The 16,947-nt window shown below is 46.5% G+C and overlaps 1 protein-coding gene across 7 annotated transcripts in view; it reads left to right on the top strand.

Moving 5' to 3' along the window:
* Positions 1–16,947, top strand: part of RTEL1 (regulator of telomere elongation helicase 1) — a 1,752,068-nt gene that overhangs the window by 733,003 nt on the left and 1,002,118 nt on the right. For all 7 annotated transcript variants that reach the window (XM_069650890.1, XM_069650893.1, XM_069650896.1 and 4 more), the window contains one exon: positions 12,492–12,547. In XM_069650890.1, the coding sequence (XP_069506991.1) occupies positions 12,492–12,547 (56 nt within the window). The remainder of the gene's footprint in view (positions 1–12,491; positions 12,548–16,947) is intronic.

The following is a 16,947-nucleotide window of genomic DNA, read 5'->3' as shown; positions in this document are numbered from 1 at the left end:
CGACGACCCGTGGCTCCTGCCTTAAAGGGAGTGCACTCAAGAAGGACCAGTCGACGAATCATCGAAGAACTCTACGAATCCAGATACTTTAAGGTTGTCGAACCTTTAGAAGAAATGTAAACTATATCAAGCATATTTGGACTGGGCTTATCAAATACGCTTTATTTACAGGCTGCCCAGGTGGGGGGAATCCTCGCACAGAACTGTCTCTAGGTAGACGGTGGACTGTTCTGCCATTGATTGATTTAACTTGTATTTTTTCTGTGGTCTATCGTTGATTCATCTTACAACCTGATTCGTATGCCATTTGAACTGTTAGCAGTAGATGCATTTCAAAGGCATCGATAGTTAATAGTGGTACCACGTAGACCTGTATATATTTGCCATTATAGTATTGCCAGAGTACAAAGTGTGTTATTGTGTATATAACCTTGAACCTTATTTATATAAAGACTGTGTTTTCACTAGCATAGTGTGTGGACATTCCTTTGTGGGTGCTTGGGGACTACACTATACTTAAGAACCAGCCCGCATCACCTTCTGAGAGCTTAAGCCTTGATTGCTCGACCATAGCTACTGCATAGAGAATCCTGGCTGTTGTGTGCCTCTCCTCTGCCATATAGAGAGCAGGAGTACAGATGCCCCCTCTGGTGCTTTACAGCCCTCAAACATGGTCGTAACAAACCCTAAAAAGCAGCAAATAAATTTCTTTTTTTTAATGGAATGTGTGCAGTCTGACTAACGTTTCGAGGGAATGGAATTGTTGTAGTGGACAGAGAAACTTTCAATATCCTGTTTCTCCAAGAAACCATGTCAAGCAGACTTATTGAGTTGAAGGGTTTTCAAGTGTATGTTTTGTCAGCTGTCCAGGGAGTGGTGGAGCGTGCGCGGGAGGAGGGGCAGGGGGGCTTGGCAATTTCCATAGATGTCTCCTTGAATTTGGAATCAGAGGTTTGGTATGTGTCTCAAGGTGCCTTGGCAGTCCGCATTGGGGACATCGATTCTGGATAAGAAATGTTACTTGTTAATATTTATTGGAATCCTGCTTCGGAGGACATGGAGCAGTTTATTCTCGATTCAGGGTATTTTTTAATCCTGGCCCATGGATAAACGGGTTCATTCCATCATTGTACGGAGGGGGGGACTTCAATGAGGATTGCGCAGACGGACTGAAATACAATTTGAATGAATGTGTATTCCTTTATACTCTCAGGTGAACATTTTGAGAGGCGTGTACTGGGATCGATTTATGGCAGGCTGGTACTTAGAACAGTTGGTGCCGGTCATAACTGAATGGAGCATCACTTTTACATGGCACAGAGGTATGGCGTCCTCATGGTTGGACCATTTATTCATGTCTGCAAAGTTCATCCAACCAGTTGGTGATTTTCGAGTCTTTGATCCCAAAGTAGGAGACCATCTATGTATTTTTTTTTTTCCTTAGACATGGCTGTCACCAAGCTCAGTACATCGATAGACCTTTTTCTCTTTTTTCCTGACGGGAAGAGTTTAACTTGCAGGTGGGATTTTAAGAGATATAGAACGTTTCTGGTTGCTTTGCATGAGAATACTTGTTGACGATAAGAGAATGTTAGGGAGAATTCTCTGTTTAGGCTGAATTTCCTAACCTAGCGAGTCCCCCAGCAGCTTTGCTGGATTTTTGGGGTTTATTTTTTTCTCCTGCCAAGAGTGAGACTCTTTTACCCTCACTCTTGGGCATGATTTGAGTGTGTTTCTTTGAATCTAGATGTGTTTAATGGGCTATGGGGTCTTTTACTCCATAGGGCTTCATGTGTTTTCGTGATGTGTGTTACACAGCACCCTCAGTGCAGTGACACAGGGGTGTCATAGTGACCTCCCAGTATAGACTCCATACCCTGGGACTGACTACTGTCTCCCAGGGCATGTAGTGTCACCATTGACTTTACTAGTCTTAAATTCTGAACAGAACCACTACAAACCATCATATTGTGGACGTACTGGCTGGGGCAATTCAATTGCCCTGGGGTCTGTTAGTCGAGGGGGCACGTCTCCGTCCCCCCTGATCGAGTTTTGGCTGGTGGCAGTGGATACTACTTTTTGTATTCAACCGCGAATATTTTTCTATGGGATTTCCCATTGTTTTAGGCTACTATCTTTATTTAATTATTTACGGTAGCCTCGAACATACCGCCGGTTTATTTAATTAATAGTAATTCTCCGGTTGGTATTTTTTGCCAAAACTTGATTCTATAATGGCGTTTGTGTTCTCTTCTGTGACTCCAAACCAAGTCAAGCCCTTTGTTCCCCTTTTTGGCGGGCTTCTCCACCGAAGCCCTCCAAAGTTGTGCCACTCTGTCTGGGGTACTTAGGAGGGGTGGAGGGGAATTTAGCCACCCTGGACTGAGTTGCCTAGGCAACTCAAGTCGCACTCCATCCTGATTGGCCCAAGTGGTGAGCCGGCCGGCTCACCACTTAGCATGTTTGAGTGACAGCTAGGCTGAGTGAATGGGGGTTTGCTGCATAAAAGCAGTGCTTTGGGGACTGGAACTTCAGAAGTCGCCACAGGACCTAAGAATCCGACGAGGGAGAAGCTGAGCCGACCTGCCACGACACCACCACCGGTGGAGCCCTGCTGGACTGCCTCACCACTTTTCCCAACGACAGAGGAGATCTCCCGCCGGAGAGTCTTCTTCCTTTGACTGGTGGGGATAACCAGTTTCACCGTCTTTTCGCTTTCCCGACGTACCTCGTGGCCGCCTTGCCCGTGCCAAGCACCCCGGCAACCGGGATACCACGTTTTACCACGACCGCGAAACAAAGGTATCACCTTTAACCGGAAAACTCTGCGGCTGGTTTCTGCCCTGGTAGTGCAACGACCTTCATCTTTCCTCCAAGTCGAGATCTTCTCTTCCCCTGGACGACGACGCAACTTGCACCCACTACCAGGAACAACTGCCACCGCTGGAGGATCCTTCCCACTTAAGGTACTGTGTCCCGCCTGGCTTCCCTTGCTACCGACTGTACGGGGTAGATTTAGCCCCCGGCTTTCGAACCTGGGTTAGTTTGGGACACCCTGGCTAAACTTTCTTAAGCCTCTCAACTCTTTTTGAACCCTCTGCTAGACTTTCTAAGCCTAGTGTAACTGTGTGATCTTGGGCGCATTTATGCCCTGCTCTTTCTAGAAGTGGGCCCAGCCTTTGGACTTTGGCTCACCAGTGACTTTTGCTCTTCTGCCTTGCTAACAGTGTTCCTGAATCTTAGAGTGGTGTACCTTTCCATATTCTGTCTTTTTCCCCTCCCTTCTCACAAACTTATTAGAGTGCAATCTAGTTAAGCGCTCACCTCTGTATGAAAATAAGTGGTGTTTTACTGTGATTTATCTGATAAGGAAAAAGGGGTGTATATATTACAATAGTAACTGTGTTTAGAATATTTTACAATAAGAGTGCTGGAGTGTTTCAACTGTGTGTTTGTTTTTAAATAAATAATTATATACTTTGATACCAAAGCTCTGGTCAGTGTTTGCTTGTATTATTGTAACTGAGTGCCTTTTGTGTATACTTTGCATACTGCCTAACTCTTCTTGAGGGAAGTCTGGCTGCTCAGCCACAGCTACCAGGTAAATCTGGGTGGTGCAGACTGCTACCAAGTGGGTTTACTGCCAACACCTGTAGTCTTAAATCTTTTGCAGTGGTTCCTAAGGGAACTGTACAGGTTTCTGCCTAACAGAGAAACAGGGTGCCGACTCACTTGAAGTAATCATCTCTCAATGTGTTAAAATGGCAACAGCCGAAAGTTATTCTTCTCCTAAGGTAGCCTATTTACATCATTTCGATCCTAGAATTAAGGCCTCTAAAGTGGAAAAGCGGAAGAATCTGAAGATTTTAAAAACTCAAACTTTAGAAGTGGACGTCTATTTAATTATAAAAAAGGTCATCCTCCAGCGCACTAGAAATTTTGTGAAATCCCTGAAGCATGATATATTCTGGAATGATAACCAGGAGATATTGAGATGTCTGATGGGGCCAGATACGAGGCAATTCTGGGAAAAAAATCAATAACATTGCGTGTAGGCCGACCCCCTTTAGGGGGCGACTGCATCTCCTAAACTACATGGGTCAATTTCTATACTTAGAAATTTAGACCTCTGGAACAAATGGTCCCCCAGTTGGATCCCACTGAGAGGCCCTGGTTTGTATGCATGTGTCCTTGGGATAGGGAGGACTTGGTTTGGGCTATTGGCAAGCTCAAACCCTCCAGAGCCCCAGGCCGGATGGTCTGCCTCAATATGTCCTGAAAAAAGATCCAGTAATATGGTCCTACATTCTTAAGGTTCAGTTTGATAATATTTGTATGGCATACGAATTACCTCTTTCCTAGTCTTTATCGATCATCATCCCGATCTATAAAATGGGCGATCCATCGGTCCCTAGCAACTACAGGCCCATTGTGCTGATAAATGCGGTTAGCAAGATCTTTTCACTCTGGTTACTCGGAGACCTTAATAGGTTTCTGAGAGAGTATACTATGTTATCCCCCTGACAAGTTGGCTTCAGAACTAATATGGGCACTTCTTTAAATGCCACCGTCCAGGCCCACTTTAAAATGTGAAACATGGGCAGGGGGAAACATCTATGTGACCTTGCTGGACCTGTCCTCAGCGTTTGACTGTGTTCATTGTTGCAACGTCCCTTTGATGTTGATCCAAATGATCACACTTCTCCACAAAAACCCTAAGGTGAGGGTTCAACTAAATCAAGAGGGGGTTGTGACTGCAGTCATTTTCGAACTGTATACCGACTCCCTGTTGGAGTCGAGCTAAAACAGGGCAGTATTCTTGCCCCTAACCTATTTAATATGTATTTGCACAACATTGGGTCTCTCTGGCTGTATAGTGACACCTTCCCAGTTTGCCTTGGATATCTGGGCTACATTGGCTGGCCTTTGCGGATGATTTCATCCTCTTTGATAAAACGCTGGCTGGCTTTCAACGGAAATTTAACATCTTCCAGGCATATACCATAAGAAACAACTTGCAGGCCAACAGCGCGAAATCGAAGGTGGTGATTTTCACGGCTGCTATTAAAAGGAAGTCATTGAAATGGTACTTAAGGGACCAATGCGTGGAATCTGTTACTAGTATGCAACTTATCGAATATGGCATATGTACTTATGTGGAAGACAGCTAACAAGGAGAGGATGTGTCCTCTTATCTCACACATGAAACTTCTCAATGGGAAACTTAGTAAATATTCTATTGTACCCATTTTGAAGTACTATCTTCAGAAGATTGAACCCATACTCCTACGTCCCATCCCCTTTCCTTCATACTTTTGGGACATTCCGTCCAGTGGGAGGGGACCAGAGCACTTTTGTAAAAAAAGCATCAAATTGAAAAATGTGTCCTTCTCTTTTTACGCGGGGTACTGCACGTGGCCGTAACCCCACCCTCCTGAGCTTCGCCCCGCACATCGCCCTTCGGTCCTTTTCTCCGCACGGTCAGAGCTTGATGCACTTGCATCACCGGGAAGATATTGTTTTTGTTTCCCGTTGTCCTTCTCTCCTGCTCTGGTTCTGCGGTCGCATAGTCCTCCGTCTGTGCGGGATCGTTTTGGATTTGTCTCTGATGGATCCCCATTCTTTCTGTTTGGAGTGTCTGAGACCGGATCACCGTTGGGACTTGTGTTTGTGCTGCGACTCCCTTTCGGTCTGGGCACATCATCGTCGGTGGGAGGAGATCTTCCAGCGAGTTCCTCCACTACATTTTCAACTCTTCATAGACGAAACGAAGAGACACTCGGTAAGTTCCTTTCTTTTTAGGGCACCCCGGCCAGGGGACTCCTTTCCGGGGTCTTCCAGATCCGGGAGGGGTTTTCAAGAGCTCTATTGGGGTTTCCCCCCCCTGAGGTGCCTCACAGACCTAACAGGCATACCAGGGGTTTTCTCCGAGGGTTCCCGCGAGAGGCCTGCCGACACCGGATTACGATCCGGGGTTCACCAATCGGGTGATAATAGCCAGCCCAGTTGTCCTGAGGCTTTGGGTACCGGAGTTCGCTCTGAGGCCTCCGTTGAGGCTTTCTGTACCGAACCACGGTTCGAGGCCCCTCTCGGGGGAGCTATACAGACTGGATTCCGTTCCGAGGTTCCTCTCATTGAGGCTAAGGTGTATACCGATAGAACTGAGAGCCCCGTTAAGGTCTTGTCTGTGAGGTGGATTCCTCAACATTCCCACGCTCGCAGTGATACCGGTTCTGTTGAGGGGGTACAGGGAGAGGTCGCTGACCATATCTCCTCCGTTACCGGTTTTGCAGAGGTTCCCCTCTTGGAGGCTAATTCAAGGGGCCCCTTCAGGATGTCCAGTAAACATCCGATGATCCTTGTGTCAAGGTTAAAGTTTCGATCAAGTCCCCTGACCACCCTGTACAGATGCCTGCCTCATCCACACATGTGACGCAGTTCTCTTCAGGTGTGAACAAAATGGCGGGCCTTCCCTCATGGTCTACGGTGGCCATTTTGGATTCTTCCCTTACTCCTGCGCTATCGACGACGGGTGCTGGCAACCTTCTTTTTGTTGAACAACTGTTTCCACGGGTCAGTGCAAATCAGTTCCGCCCTTCTTATGACTGCCGTGCTAGGATGCCACTACCGCGCACGGTCTTGCTTCCTGGGAGCCTTCCTTATTACGTTTGCGGGGATATACGCCTTATGAGTGGCCTCTGCCCACCTGAGTGTCTAAATCTTTGTCAGAGGGTGCCTTTTTCTGGAAGTTTCCGAGACTTATGCACTCTGACCCCACAAGGGAGTACTTTAAGGGCCTTTCTTGTAGCTCTATCACCAGGTTTTTCCCTGAGGTGCCCCAAGGGCCTAACAGGCGTACCAGAGATTCCTTAGAGCATCCTGACGGACCTGCCAGTACCAGACATTGTTTCGAGGTTCACCATCACAGTGCTAAAGTCAAGCCCAGTTCGGCTGGGTGCTGGGATGCCAGGGTTCACCCCTGAGGTCTCCGTTTCTGGAGCTTTCCCCGCTGTAACCAGGTTGAAACCTGAGGTTCCTCTTGTGGAGGCTTAGGTCTATATCGACAGATCTGAGAGGCCTTCTCATGGTCTTGTCAGTGAGGTATTGTCCTCAACCGCCCAACGCTCAGGGGCGTGGTGGTACCGGTTTTGTCGGTGGGGGGGGGCAAAGAGAGGGGGGTCACGGACCGCATTCCCTCTGGTACCGGCTTGTCTGACGTTGTTCCGTTGGAGGCTAATTTTGAGACTGGTTCGAAGATGTCGAATTAACATCCAAGACCACCCAGTACCGGCTCTGCCGAGGATCCTTGTAAGGCTAAAGTGTTACTTAAGTCCCCTGACTCTCCTGATGAGACAATTGCCTCAGCTGCGCATGTGACGCAGTTCTCTTCAGGTGGCGACAAAATGGCGGCCCAACCTGCGTGGCCTATTGTGGCCATTTTGGATACCTCCCTTACAACTACGTTCGCAACGTTTGGTGCTGGGAGCATTCCTTTCGGCAATAGTAACCCGTTCCGCCCTTCTTTTGACCGGCGTGCGTGGGCTCTGCTTCCTCATACTGTCTCGCCCCCTCCTGCTTTTGCTCCACTGATCTATGTGGACCCGACCAGTGGTGGGCCCTTCTGGCTACCATCCTCCTTGTGTTCGGGGGGGGGTAGGTCCCTTACGAGCGGTTTCTTCCTCGCTGACACCTAAGCCCTCGGCTGAGGGTGAGTTTTTTAGGAAGTTTCAGATGCTCATGCGCTCTGACCCTATGAGGACGTATTTCAAGCGTCTTTTCACTCCTGTTCCACCCTGGCCCTGGCTGTTCCGATTCAGTTTTTCTTTTAAAACCTGAGGCGGTAGGTGTGGAGGACCAGTCTTCTGTTCCCGCCTCGTTGGGATGAGCCTTAAGCGGATGATGACGGCGATGAGCAGCCCCGCTCAGTGAGAGCATTCCATGACCGGGAGGGGTTTGTGTAGCTCTATTACCAGGGATTCTCCTGAGGTGCCTCAAGGGCCTAATAGGCGCACCAGAGTTTTCTGTGGGTCCCTCAGAGGACCTGCCAAAACCGGACGTGGCTCGGAGGTTCACCATTTGGGTGCTAAGGTTCAGCTCAGTATGTCTGTGGCTCTGGATACCAGGGTTTCCCTGAGGTCTCCGTTTCTGGTGCTTGTCACACCAAGCCACGGCTCGAGGCCCCTCTTGAGGGAGCTATATGTCCCGGGTTAAAACCCAAGGTTCCTCTAAATACAGCACCGAAAGAGTCGAGGGATCCTCTCAGGGTCCTGTCGGTAGGGTACATTCCTCGACAGTCCCCTGCTCGGGGTTGTGGTGGTACCGATTCTGTCGAGGGGGCAAAGAAGGTGATCAGCAACAGGCCTTCCAGTACCGGCTCTGCCGAGGTTCCTCCATTGGAGGATAATTCTGGGTCAGTTCTTAGGTTGTCCACTAAACATCCTAGATCTGCCAGCACCGGCTCGGCCGAGAATCCTTGTTTCAAGGCTAAGTGTTTCTTAAGTCCCCTGACTCCCGTAAGGGGACAGTTGCCTCATTTTCTCCTATGGTGCAGTTCTCTTCAGTTGTTGATTAAATGGCAGCCCAACCTCCTTGGTCCACGGTGGCCATTTTGTATACCTCCCTCACACCAACTTTCATGACGACTGGTGCTGGGAGCATTCCTTTTGGGGCTGAGCAGCTTTTCCACACTATGTGGACAACAAAGATCCATTTGTAGGTCCTGGCGACAGCTTCAGCTAAGGCCTCTTGTACACAAAGCTCAGGTCTCAGACTCGGTCCTTCTCTGGGATTGGGGTTTCAGGGTTGCTGTGCGCGCTGATCTGAAACTCCTGTTGGTAGCCCCGCCTTAAGCAGATGCGGCAAGGTGGTTGGTTTTTCTCTCGTCCATCAGCCTCCTCTACAGGGACAGATAATCTCCCTGCCGACAAATCACCAAATTATATTTTTCACACTGCACTTCAGAGGGAGGACGAATCTCGTCTCATCTGGAGGCGTGGCAAACCATCACCGAAGACTGGTGGGGTTTGTCCATCGTTTAGGTGGGTTTTCGCTTGCCCTTTCCTCCTAACCCCCCTTCAAATCTCTCTTCAAACAGATTGGGATGCTCTCCCTCAGAGCAGAGGTACAGAAACTGCTATACCTCAGAGCGGTGGAACCCGTTTCCCTCATGGAGCAAGGGAGGGGCTAATACTGCTGTCCTTTCACAGTGCTCAACCAGGCTGGGCTTTTCGAGAGAGATTCAAGTTGATCACGCCCTGCCAAATAAAGTCCTCTCTTCGGATGGACGGTTGGCTCAGTGTGGTGGTCTTCCAGGATGCGTATATGCACATTCTGACTTGGAGCCTGCATATGAAATATCTGCGGTTCTCTGTGGGAGCAGAACACTTCAGATTCGGGTACTCCTTTTGGTCTCGACTCAGCAAGACGCACAAGAAACCCCTCCGAGGGGCCCCGCAGCGGTATCCCAATACTGGATGATCTTCCAAGGTTCCACATTTGGGGCTAAGGCTGACCCCAGTTCTGCTGTGGCTTTGGATACCAGGGTTCGCCCTCAGCCTTCTCCATCTGGAGCTAACTTTACCGAGTCTTGGCTCGAAGCCCTTCTCAAGGTGGCTATAAGACCAGGGTTAAACCTGAGGTTCCCCTGCTTGGGGCTAAATCGGTCACCAACAGAATTGAGAGTCCCTCATCGAGGGTCCTGGCTGTTAAGCCTTTCTGCACGCGCGGCCGTGGTGATACCAGGTCTGAGGCGGCGAAAGAAGGCGGTCACGCACCACAAACCTTCCAGTACCGGCTCTGACGAGGATCCTCCACTAGAGGCTAATTCTGGAGAAGCCCCTGACGTGTTGAGTAAACACCCTAGATCTGCCAGTATCGGCTCTGCCGAGGTTCCTTTTTTTCAAGGCTAGGATGGCATGTAGGGCCCCTGACTATTGCTCTACTTGCTCCTGTGACGCAGTTCGCCCCTGGTGTGTGATAATGGCAGCCCAACCTCTGCGGGCCACAGCGGCCATTTTGAATACCTCCCTTTTACATTAACAAGCAGGCCGATGCAGATGCTCCTCTCCTTGTGGATCTTGCCATACAAATTTGGGCTGGGCCTTCCAGTATATTGTTTGTCCAGTCGACATCGGTTACGAGTGTCAGATGAACAGCAATATCATCTCCAACTTTTCCAGCAATGGGGCACGCCAGAGGTGGACCTCTTTGCAGCTTGTGGGTCAGCATGAAAGCTTATGCTGTTCCCTCTTTTCCTCCTATCTATTGGTCGCTGTGTAAGCACATCGAACCGTTGCCGAAGCCGCTACGTGGGTTTTCCCATCAGCTTTTTGTAAGCATTACTGCTTAGACCTGAGGTCCAGAGCCGATGCTCAATTCGGCCATGCTGTTCTTAAGAGCCTTTTTCAGTAAGGGAGTTCCATCCACCCATTTTTCCTGTGAGGAGTGCTTGGTAATCTCCCAAAAGTATGGAGGAAAGGGGGCGGGATGTAGGAGTATAACAAAGTTACTCACCGTAGTGACTATTTTACTCCTAGTCCATAGTCCCCTTTCTTCCATACGCCCCCCACCGTCCCCTATAATAAGTTTCCTCTTTTATTGCTTAAAGGGTCTCAGACCTGGTGATAGAAAAGGACTGAAGGGTGATGTGCGGGGCAGAGCTCAGGAGGGCAGGGTTACGGCCACGTGCGGTACCCCGCGTAAAAAGAGGACACATTTTTCAATGTGATGCTTTTTTACAAAAGTGCCCCGGTCACGTCCCACTGGACGGAATGTCCCAAAAGTATGGAGGAAAAGGGACTATGGACTAGGAGTAAGATACTCACCATAGTGACTAACTTTGTTATTATCTTATATGGTCTGGATATGTGCCTATTCAATTTAGAGCCATATCTGGACACAATTTGGAAAAAGGTCCTGGGTTTAGTTCTGGCGGTTCCCAATGCCATGATTCGACATGAATTGGATTTAATTTCTCTAAAAACCCGCTTTGATTGGCGACATCTGTCGACTTACGCCAAATGTGTACGAACCCTCCACCCGCCACCTCCCCAACTCTTTATATGGATAAGGGGGAGAATGATTAAGGAGTCGTCTGTTAGTTCAGTGAATCATCAACTTTCCAGAGGCAGTGAAGCAGAAAATATTTACACTGGACTGGAGGATAACTGTACAGACACTTACGTCTTCTACTTCTTATTCTGAGTTTCCAAGATTTCCTTGCAAAAGGCAACATTTAGCATTCTATCTTAAAAGCTTTCCCTGCAGTAATTTTCTAACTGTATACCTGCTATTTATGCTGAATAAGTTCCACACAAAGGAATGAATTAGGAACTGTAAGATGGCTGGTAATCCTGGGTATTGCTCTGAATGTTGTTTTTGCAAAGAGCCACATGTTCCTGAAACTCTTAAACATTGGGTGATGGTTTGCCAGGCCTTGGGCAATTTGAGGGAAAAGGCCTTCTCTAGAGAAGTTAAGAGTTTTAACTATGTATTCTCGAAAGCCCTTTTCTCATCTCGTCTCATGTGGGGCGATAATCTGTTATTAACAATTGCCTTGTGTAGATTCATCAATGAATTGCTGTCCTTGATCGTGTAAGAGTTCATGTATTTATGTGAATGTGTGTATACAGGTTCTTTTTTTGTTGTTGCTTTTTTGTTATTTCTGTTTGTGTGTAAGGATTTTTGTAAACCATGTCCCAATAAAATAAAATTTAAAAAAAAGATTGCGGCTATGGGGTGGCAGTCTGCCTTTTACTAGAATGAAATGCCCAAATACTTACATGTGGAAAGATAAAATGAAGCAATTTGCATGTAGGTCTAAAAATATGTTGACTAGATGTTTCCTTTTTGGATCAAGATGATGGGAAGGTAGCACATGACCGTAGGAAGAGAATGGGCGACACCTCATTCTTACAAGAGTAGTGGTGATTACAAACAGCTTTGTACACATACATTGGTAAGTCGATGCATAATAGGCGGGGGATCCGATTGTATGCAGCTATTATAAGGCAGGGTCATACTTTACTGGTAGAAGATATTTCCAAGGGGGAACAAGGTTTCAGGGATGCACCCTTTTGTTTTTTATTAACTGATCTCCAACAGTTTAGAATCTTTAAGGAAAGACTATTTTAAAAATTAACAATAGACAATAATTCTGGAGTTCAATGCAATGGAAAATCTGAAGACCACCTTGAGATGTCATGCATGGCACTGGACACTATGGGCAAGCCGTGATTTATGCAAATTAAAATGATGAATGGAATATTCTGTGGGCTGCATAAGGGTTCTGAAGTTGCGTTTTCATAAAGCCATTGATCAGATTGCCTGAAGTTAACACATTCTTTGTTAGAACACTGAGTTGGCACAGGAGCCTGGCATGGGCTGTTTACTTAATATGCTGCTCATTGTGGCCCTTGTTCTGCCTGACAAACTAGTGCATAGGTGGTTTGTGTGTAATTCATTGAATTTTGTTTTGCATTTTTGCCTCATAGGTCCGGGAATATTCACCAACACAGCTGGATTGCAGAAGCTGATTGAAATGATACAGGTATCTCATTTAGGTAGTAATAAAATGCAGGTCATCATTACATTTTGTATTCAATACTGGATAAATGTCAGAAAAACTTTTTGCATGGTCATGCCACACACTGGGCAAAGCAACTAAACATGGTGTGTAAGGTGTGACCTTTTTTCTTTTCTCTAAATCAATTGTCTTCCAATTCAGTTTCAGTTGAGAGTAGAGGCTACTTTCTCAAGAGAAATAATATGCAATGACTCTCTGACAGAGCCTAAGTTAATGACCAACTTAAGTGAAGTGTTACCTTTTCTGTCTAGTGCTTGTATGAGTTCTATTTATGGATTATCTCGCACAATCAAAGAAACATCTAAAAATCTGTGAACTGTCTTGTATTTTGTCTGTATTACTCAAATCCTTTTAATTTTGTTGTGCAATTAAGGTCAAAATATTTTAAAGAGCCAACCATCTGGCATACCAACACAGGGTTGTTGTTGGATGCATGAGGGGGTCAATGTGACGTCTCATGTTGAAGTGGACAGTATTGTATGAAGGGGTCAATGTGACGTCTCATGTTGAAGTGGACAGTATTGTATCTATCTCTTTCGAAGATAATCAGCACATACCGATAAACGTGAGTCATACTGGGGAACTTATTTAGCCATTAATTTTAAACTAATTAAAGTGACCTAATTTGTTTTATGGATTCTAGAATAGAAATCCTCTCTGGATGTCCTGGGAAATTCTGAGCATCTTAATCTATAAAAGGTCCCACTCTGTTGACCTATGCAGCCTGGAAAATAGTTCTGAGTCAGAACCGCAATGCCTCTGGCTTTGTTTGAACCCATGAAAAGAACAGTTTTTAACCCAAGGAGTTTCTGTTGACTGAGCCACAAGTTTGTTGGCTTGATTTTCCGAGAAATGGTGTGGTTTATGATTTCTAAGCAATTTCTAGGGTGCAGGCGGTCTGTACCTATGAGACTGGGCCAGGTGGAAATGTGTTCTAATATGCTTTTAATATTTGTGGAATGTCGAGAATTAATGCGCTATATTGGGTCTGAGTGTGTACGTTATGTGAAGTTAAGGATCATTTTTTCCAAGACCCAAGTCAGTCAATAGTGAATCTCTTCTCAAACTTAGGAGCGTGTAAGATATTTCTAATCTTTAGGTTTGCAGTGTCTTTTTACTTGTACCACTTCCTTGCTGATCAACTTAGGGTCTTGTTTCTGAAGCACTCTTGGGCACAATGCTGGGTATTGCAAGACTCGCAGGTCAGCATTCCTTCACCACTTCCTCTCTGTGATGGTACTGCATCTCACCTGGGGTATTCCCTTGAGCATAACTGTTAGGTGGAATCCAGTGCAGTTCCCTTAGGGAGCACTACACCAGATTAGGACTACAGGTGAGAGCAATAAATCCCCTTTGGTATCAGTCTGTACCACAAAGATTTAGTTGGTAGCTGTGGCTAAGCAGTCAGACTTATCTCAAGAGGGAGATGAGCAGTATTCAGGGTTTACACAATAGGCAGTACAATACTATGGAGCAAGGAAACACTGACGAAAGCTTTGTATCAAAAAGAGAATATATATTTATTTTATACACTTCTAAGTCAACACATAATCACACTTGGTAAAGTAAGTAATAATTCAGACATGGGAAAGTAAATACAACTCCCTATTCAATTGTAGACAAGTTTGCAGTAGAGTTAAAACTGAGCAAAATGGCACAGTGAAGTCAATGGGGACTTTACATGCCCTGGGAGACAGTAGTCAGCCCCAGGGTATGGAGTCTATGTTTGGGGGTCGCTACGACACCCCTGTGTCACTGCACTGAGGGTGCTGTGTGACACGTGTGCATAAAGATGGTTTCTATGGGTCAGAGAAGATCCCATAGGCATTAAACACAAAAATAGCCTAGAACACACATAGCAAAAATGCCTAAGAGTGGGAAAAAGAGTCTCACTCTTAGCAGGTAAAAAAGAAATAAACCCTTCAAATCCAGCAAAGCTGCTGGGGGACTCTATAGGTAAAGGAAATTAGCCATAAGTGAGAATTCTCCCGAACAATAACCCCGGGTTCCCCAACGCAGGTGATCCTCCCCATTGGTCCACCCCCAGGAACTGGATCCAACAGCAATGGCCTTGTCCTGGCCACTTGAATAAGGTATTCTCGAGGTTTGTTGGGGAGAATACCCTCAGGTTTCTCACAGTATACATATGTTGTTTTAAGACTGGAAGGAGTGTTTTCTCTGTTTAAAGTGTTCTCAGATTATTCTCATGGGCACATATATTAATTTTTCATGGATAATAGTGACGATCACAAAATGAAGAAAAATATATTTTTAACTCCAAAACAGACATCTTTTTGTAATTCATACTTCTAGGCACCTGGACATTCTTTTAAAGTAAAAGATGCATTTTTACCTGCAAGCCTTCTTCAGGTCAAGTACTAGTATTAATAGAGCTCCTTTCTGTGGAGCTCCTCTGATGGTTCTACTTGTCCGAACATCTCAGTTGGGCTGCGTGGTTGGAAACGGATCTCAGGCTATGTGTAGTTTCTTTTCTATTTTATGTTGGGAATATTTGCCTGTTTCCAGGAGTAAAAGTGGCTAGTCTTTTACATATCTGTAGGGCTTGTTGGCTCACACCTAAAATGGTACTTGACAGTTCTTCAAGCCCAATTAGTTGTCTGTACCCCAGGTAACAAATGCGTAAAGTAGACAATGTGGTATTATGAGGCCTTCAAATACTTTTGCACTGTATTCTGTGGCTAATACACACCTACAATACAGGGTTGCCAAGAAACATAGCCAGGTTGTTAAAAAATCACTAGCTTCTGTAATCCAATTGGAAGAACCCCTTCCTTGCCTTGCCTTCTCCCTTAGGTCCCAGTTCTAATGTCTGCATTTTTTCTAAGGTGTTTAATATGAAACAAGTTGCTTACTTGTAACTCCCGTTCTTCCATCATTGGTATAGTTCATAGATTCCCATTCTCTTGGAATATTCCTCATCAGGCTGGGAATCTTCAGTGACATTAAGCGGTTTCATAGACAACCAGAAACTGCATGAACTTTAATTTTCTCCTAGTTTTTTGGATCATTTACCCTGTAGCCAACAGGCAGGGCCTCCCTTATCTCCACCCCTGATGTCCATCTTCAGATTCATATAACTCAAGTAAAAGTGGAAAGACGAGCCACATAACGGGGCAGGCGGGACAGTTACGTGTGCGTTTTTGAAAGATACGATAGTGTTGTGGCAGTATTATACCCCAGGCCGCCCCACACAGCACGCACGCACACCAGAGTAAGTACTCACTGACACGTCTGCTGGCTATGGGGTCTCGGCGGCAACTGCCGTCTCGGTCTTCGTTTATCAACTGTGCGCATGCGTGAGCCGGAACGAGGCTCGCGCATGTGCACACAGTACATTACTACGTAACATCTCTCCTTTTCTTTAAACAAGAAAACATGGCATGTGTAACATAGCGACTTAACGTGAGTTAACCAATATTGTTTCACTTCCGCTCGAACTGTCGGAGTCGATGACATAGTCTTGAAATCGAACAGGGGGTTGTCGTCCCATTCTGCTCGGATACCTGCTGCTACTCCCTGAGGTTGGCAGTGGTACTTCAATTGGCGGGCCTTCTCTCCCGTGTAGGCTTCCTGGCTGTCGGACTTCCTTGGGATCGGACTGCTCAGCCACCTCTGGCAGGTCAGCTGATGGGCTCGCTTCAATCTTCTTGAAGAATGAACTGTTTCTGGTTACCGTCCCTCGCCCATTGGCGGCGGTCACCATTGATCCCCTCACATGGGTTACCCCAAGTGGTTGTGGTTCATAGGTAAGAGACCTCTTCCCTTTGGGATGTCGGTTCCTGACTAGTACAGTGTCTCCCACCACAATGTCTCTTTCTCTGCTCGCTCTCTCTCATTTCTGTCCTTACGCTCCTGCCTAACACGTTTGTCATCAATCACTCCCGGTGTTCTTCCATCAACTTCCGGAATCAGCCCTCTCGGACAGCGTTTGAACAGGGCTTCCGCCGGTGGGTCGCCTGTGGACTGGTGAGGAGTTGTCCGGTATTCCCGCAGAAACTCAAATAGGTTCCGTCGTAACTCCCCTCCCCCATTAATGGAGATGCGAAAAGTCTTGTTCAGGGTTCGCATGAACCGCTCTGCTTCTCTGTTGGCCCTAGGCCAGAGTGGTGCCACTTTTCTGTGTTTAATACCTTTCTTCTAGGTACTTCGCAAATTGGTTATCTTGAAATGGTGGTCCATTGTCCCAACAAAGTATTATTGGGAACCCATGGGTGGCAAATATCTTTTCCAGCACCAATATGGTGTAGTCGCAGGCCATAAATTCCACCAGTTCTACCTCTGGATATCTTGACCATTGGTCCACAACCGCTAGGAAGTACATGCCTCTTCCTGTGGACCCAAAG

Source organism: Ambystoma mexicanum, chromosome 3p (genome assembly GCF_040938575.1).
Source record: "Ambystoma mexicanum isolate Mex_15411 chromosome 3p, UKY_AmexF1_1, whole genome shotgun sequence".
Taxonomy (NCBI): domain Eukaryota; kingdom Metazoa; phylum Chordata; class Amphibia; order Caudata; family Ambystomatidae; genus Ambystoma; species Ambystoma mexicanum.
The sequence above is the reverse complement of the archived record's forward strand: the minus strand, read 5'-3'. Positions and strand labels throughout refer to the sequence as shown.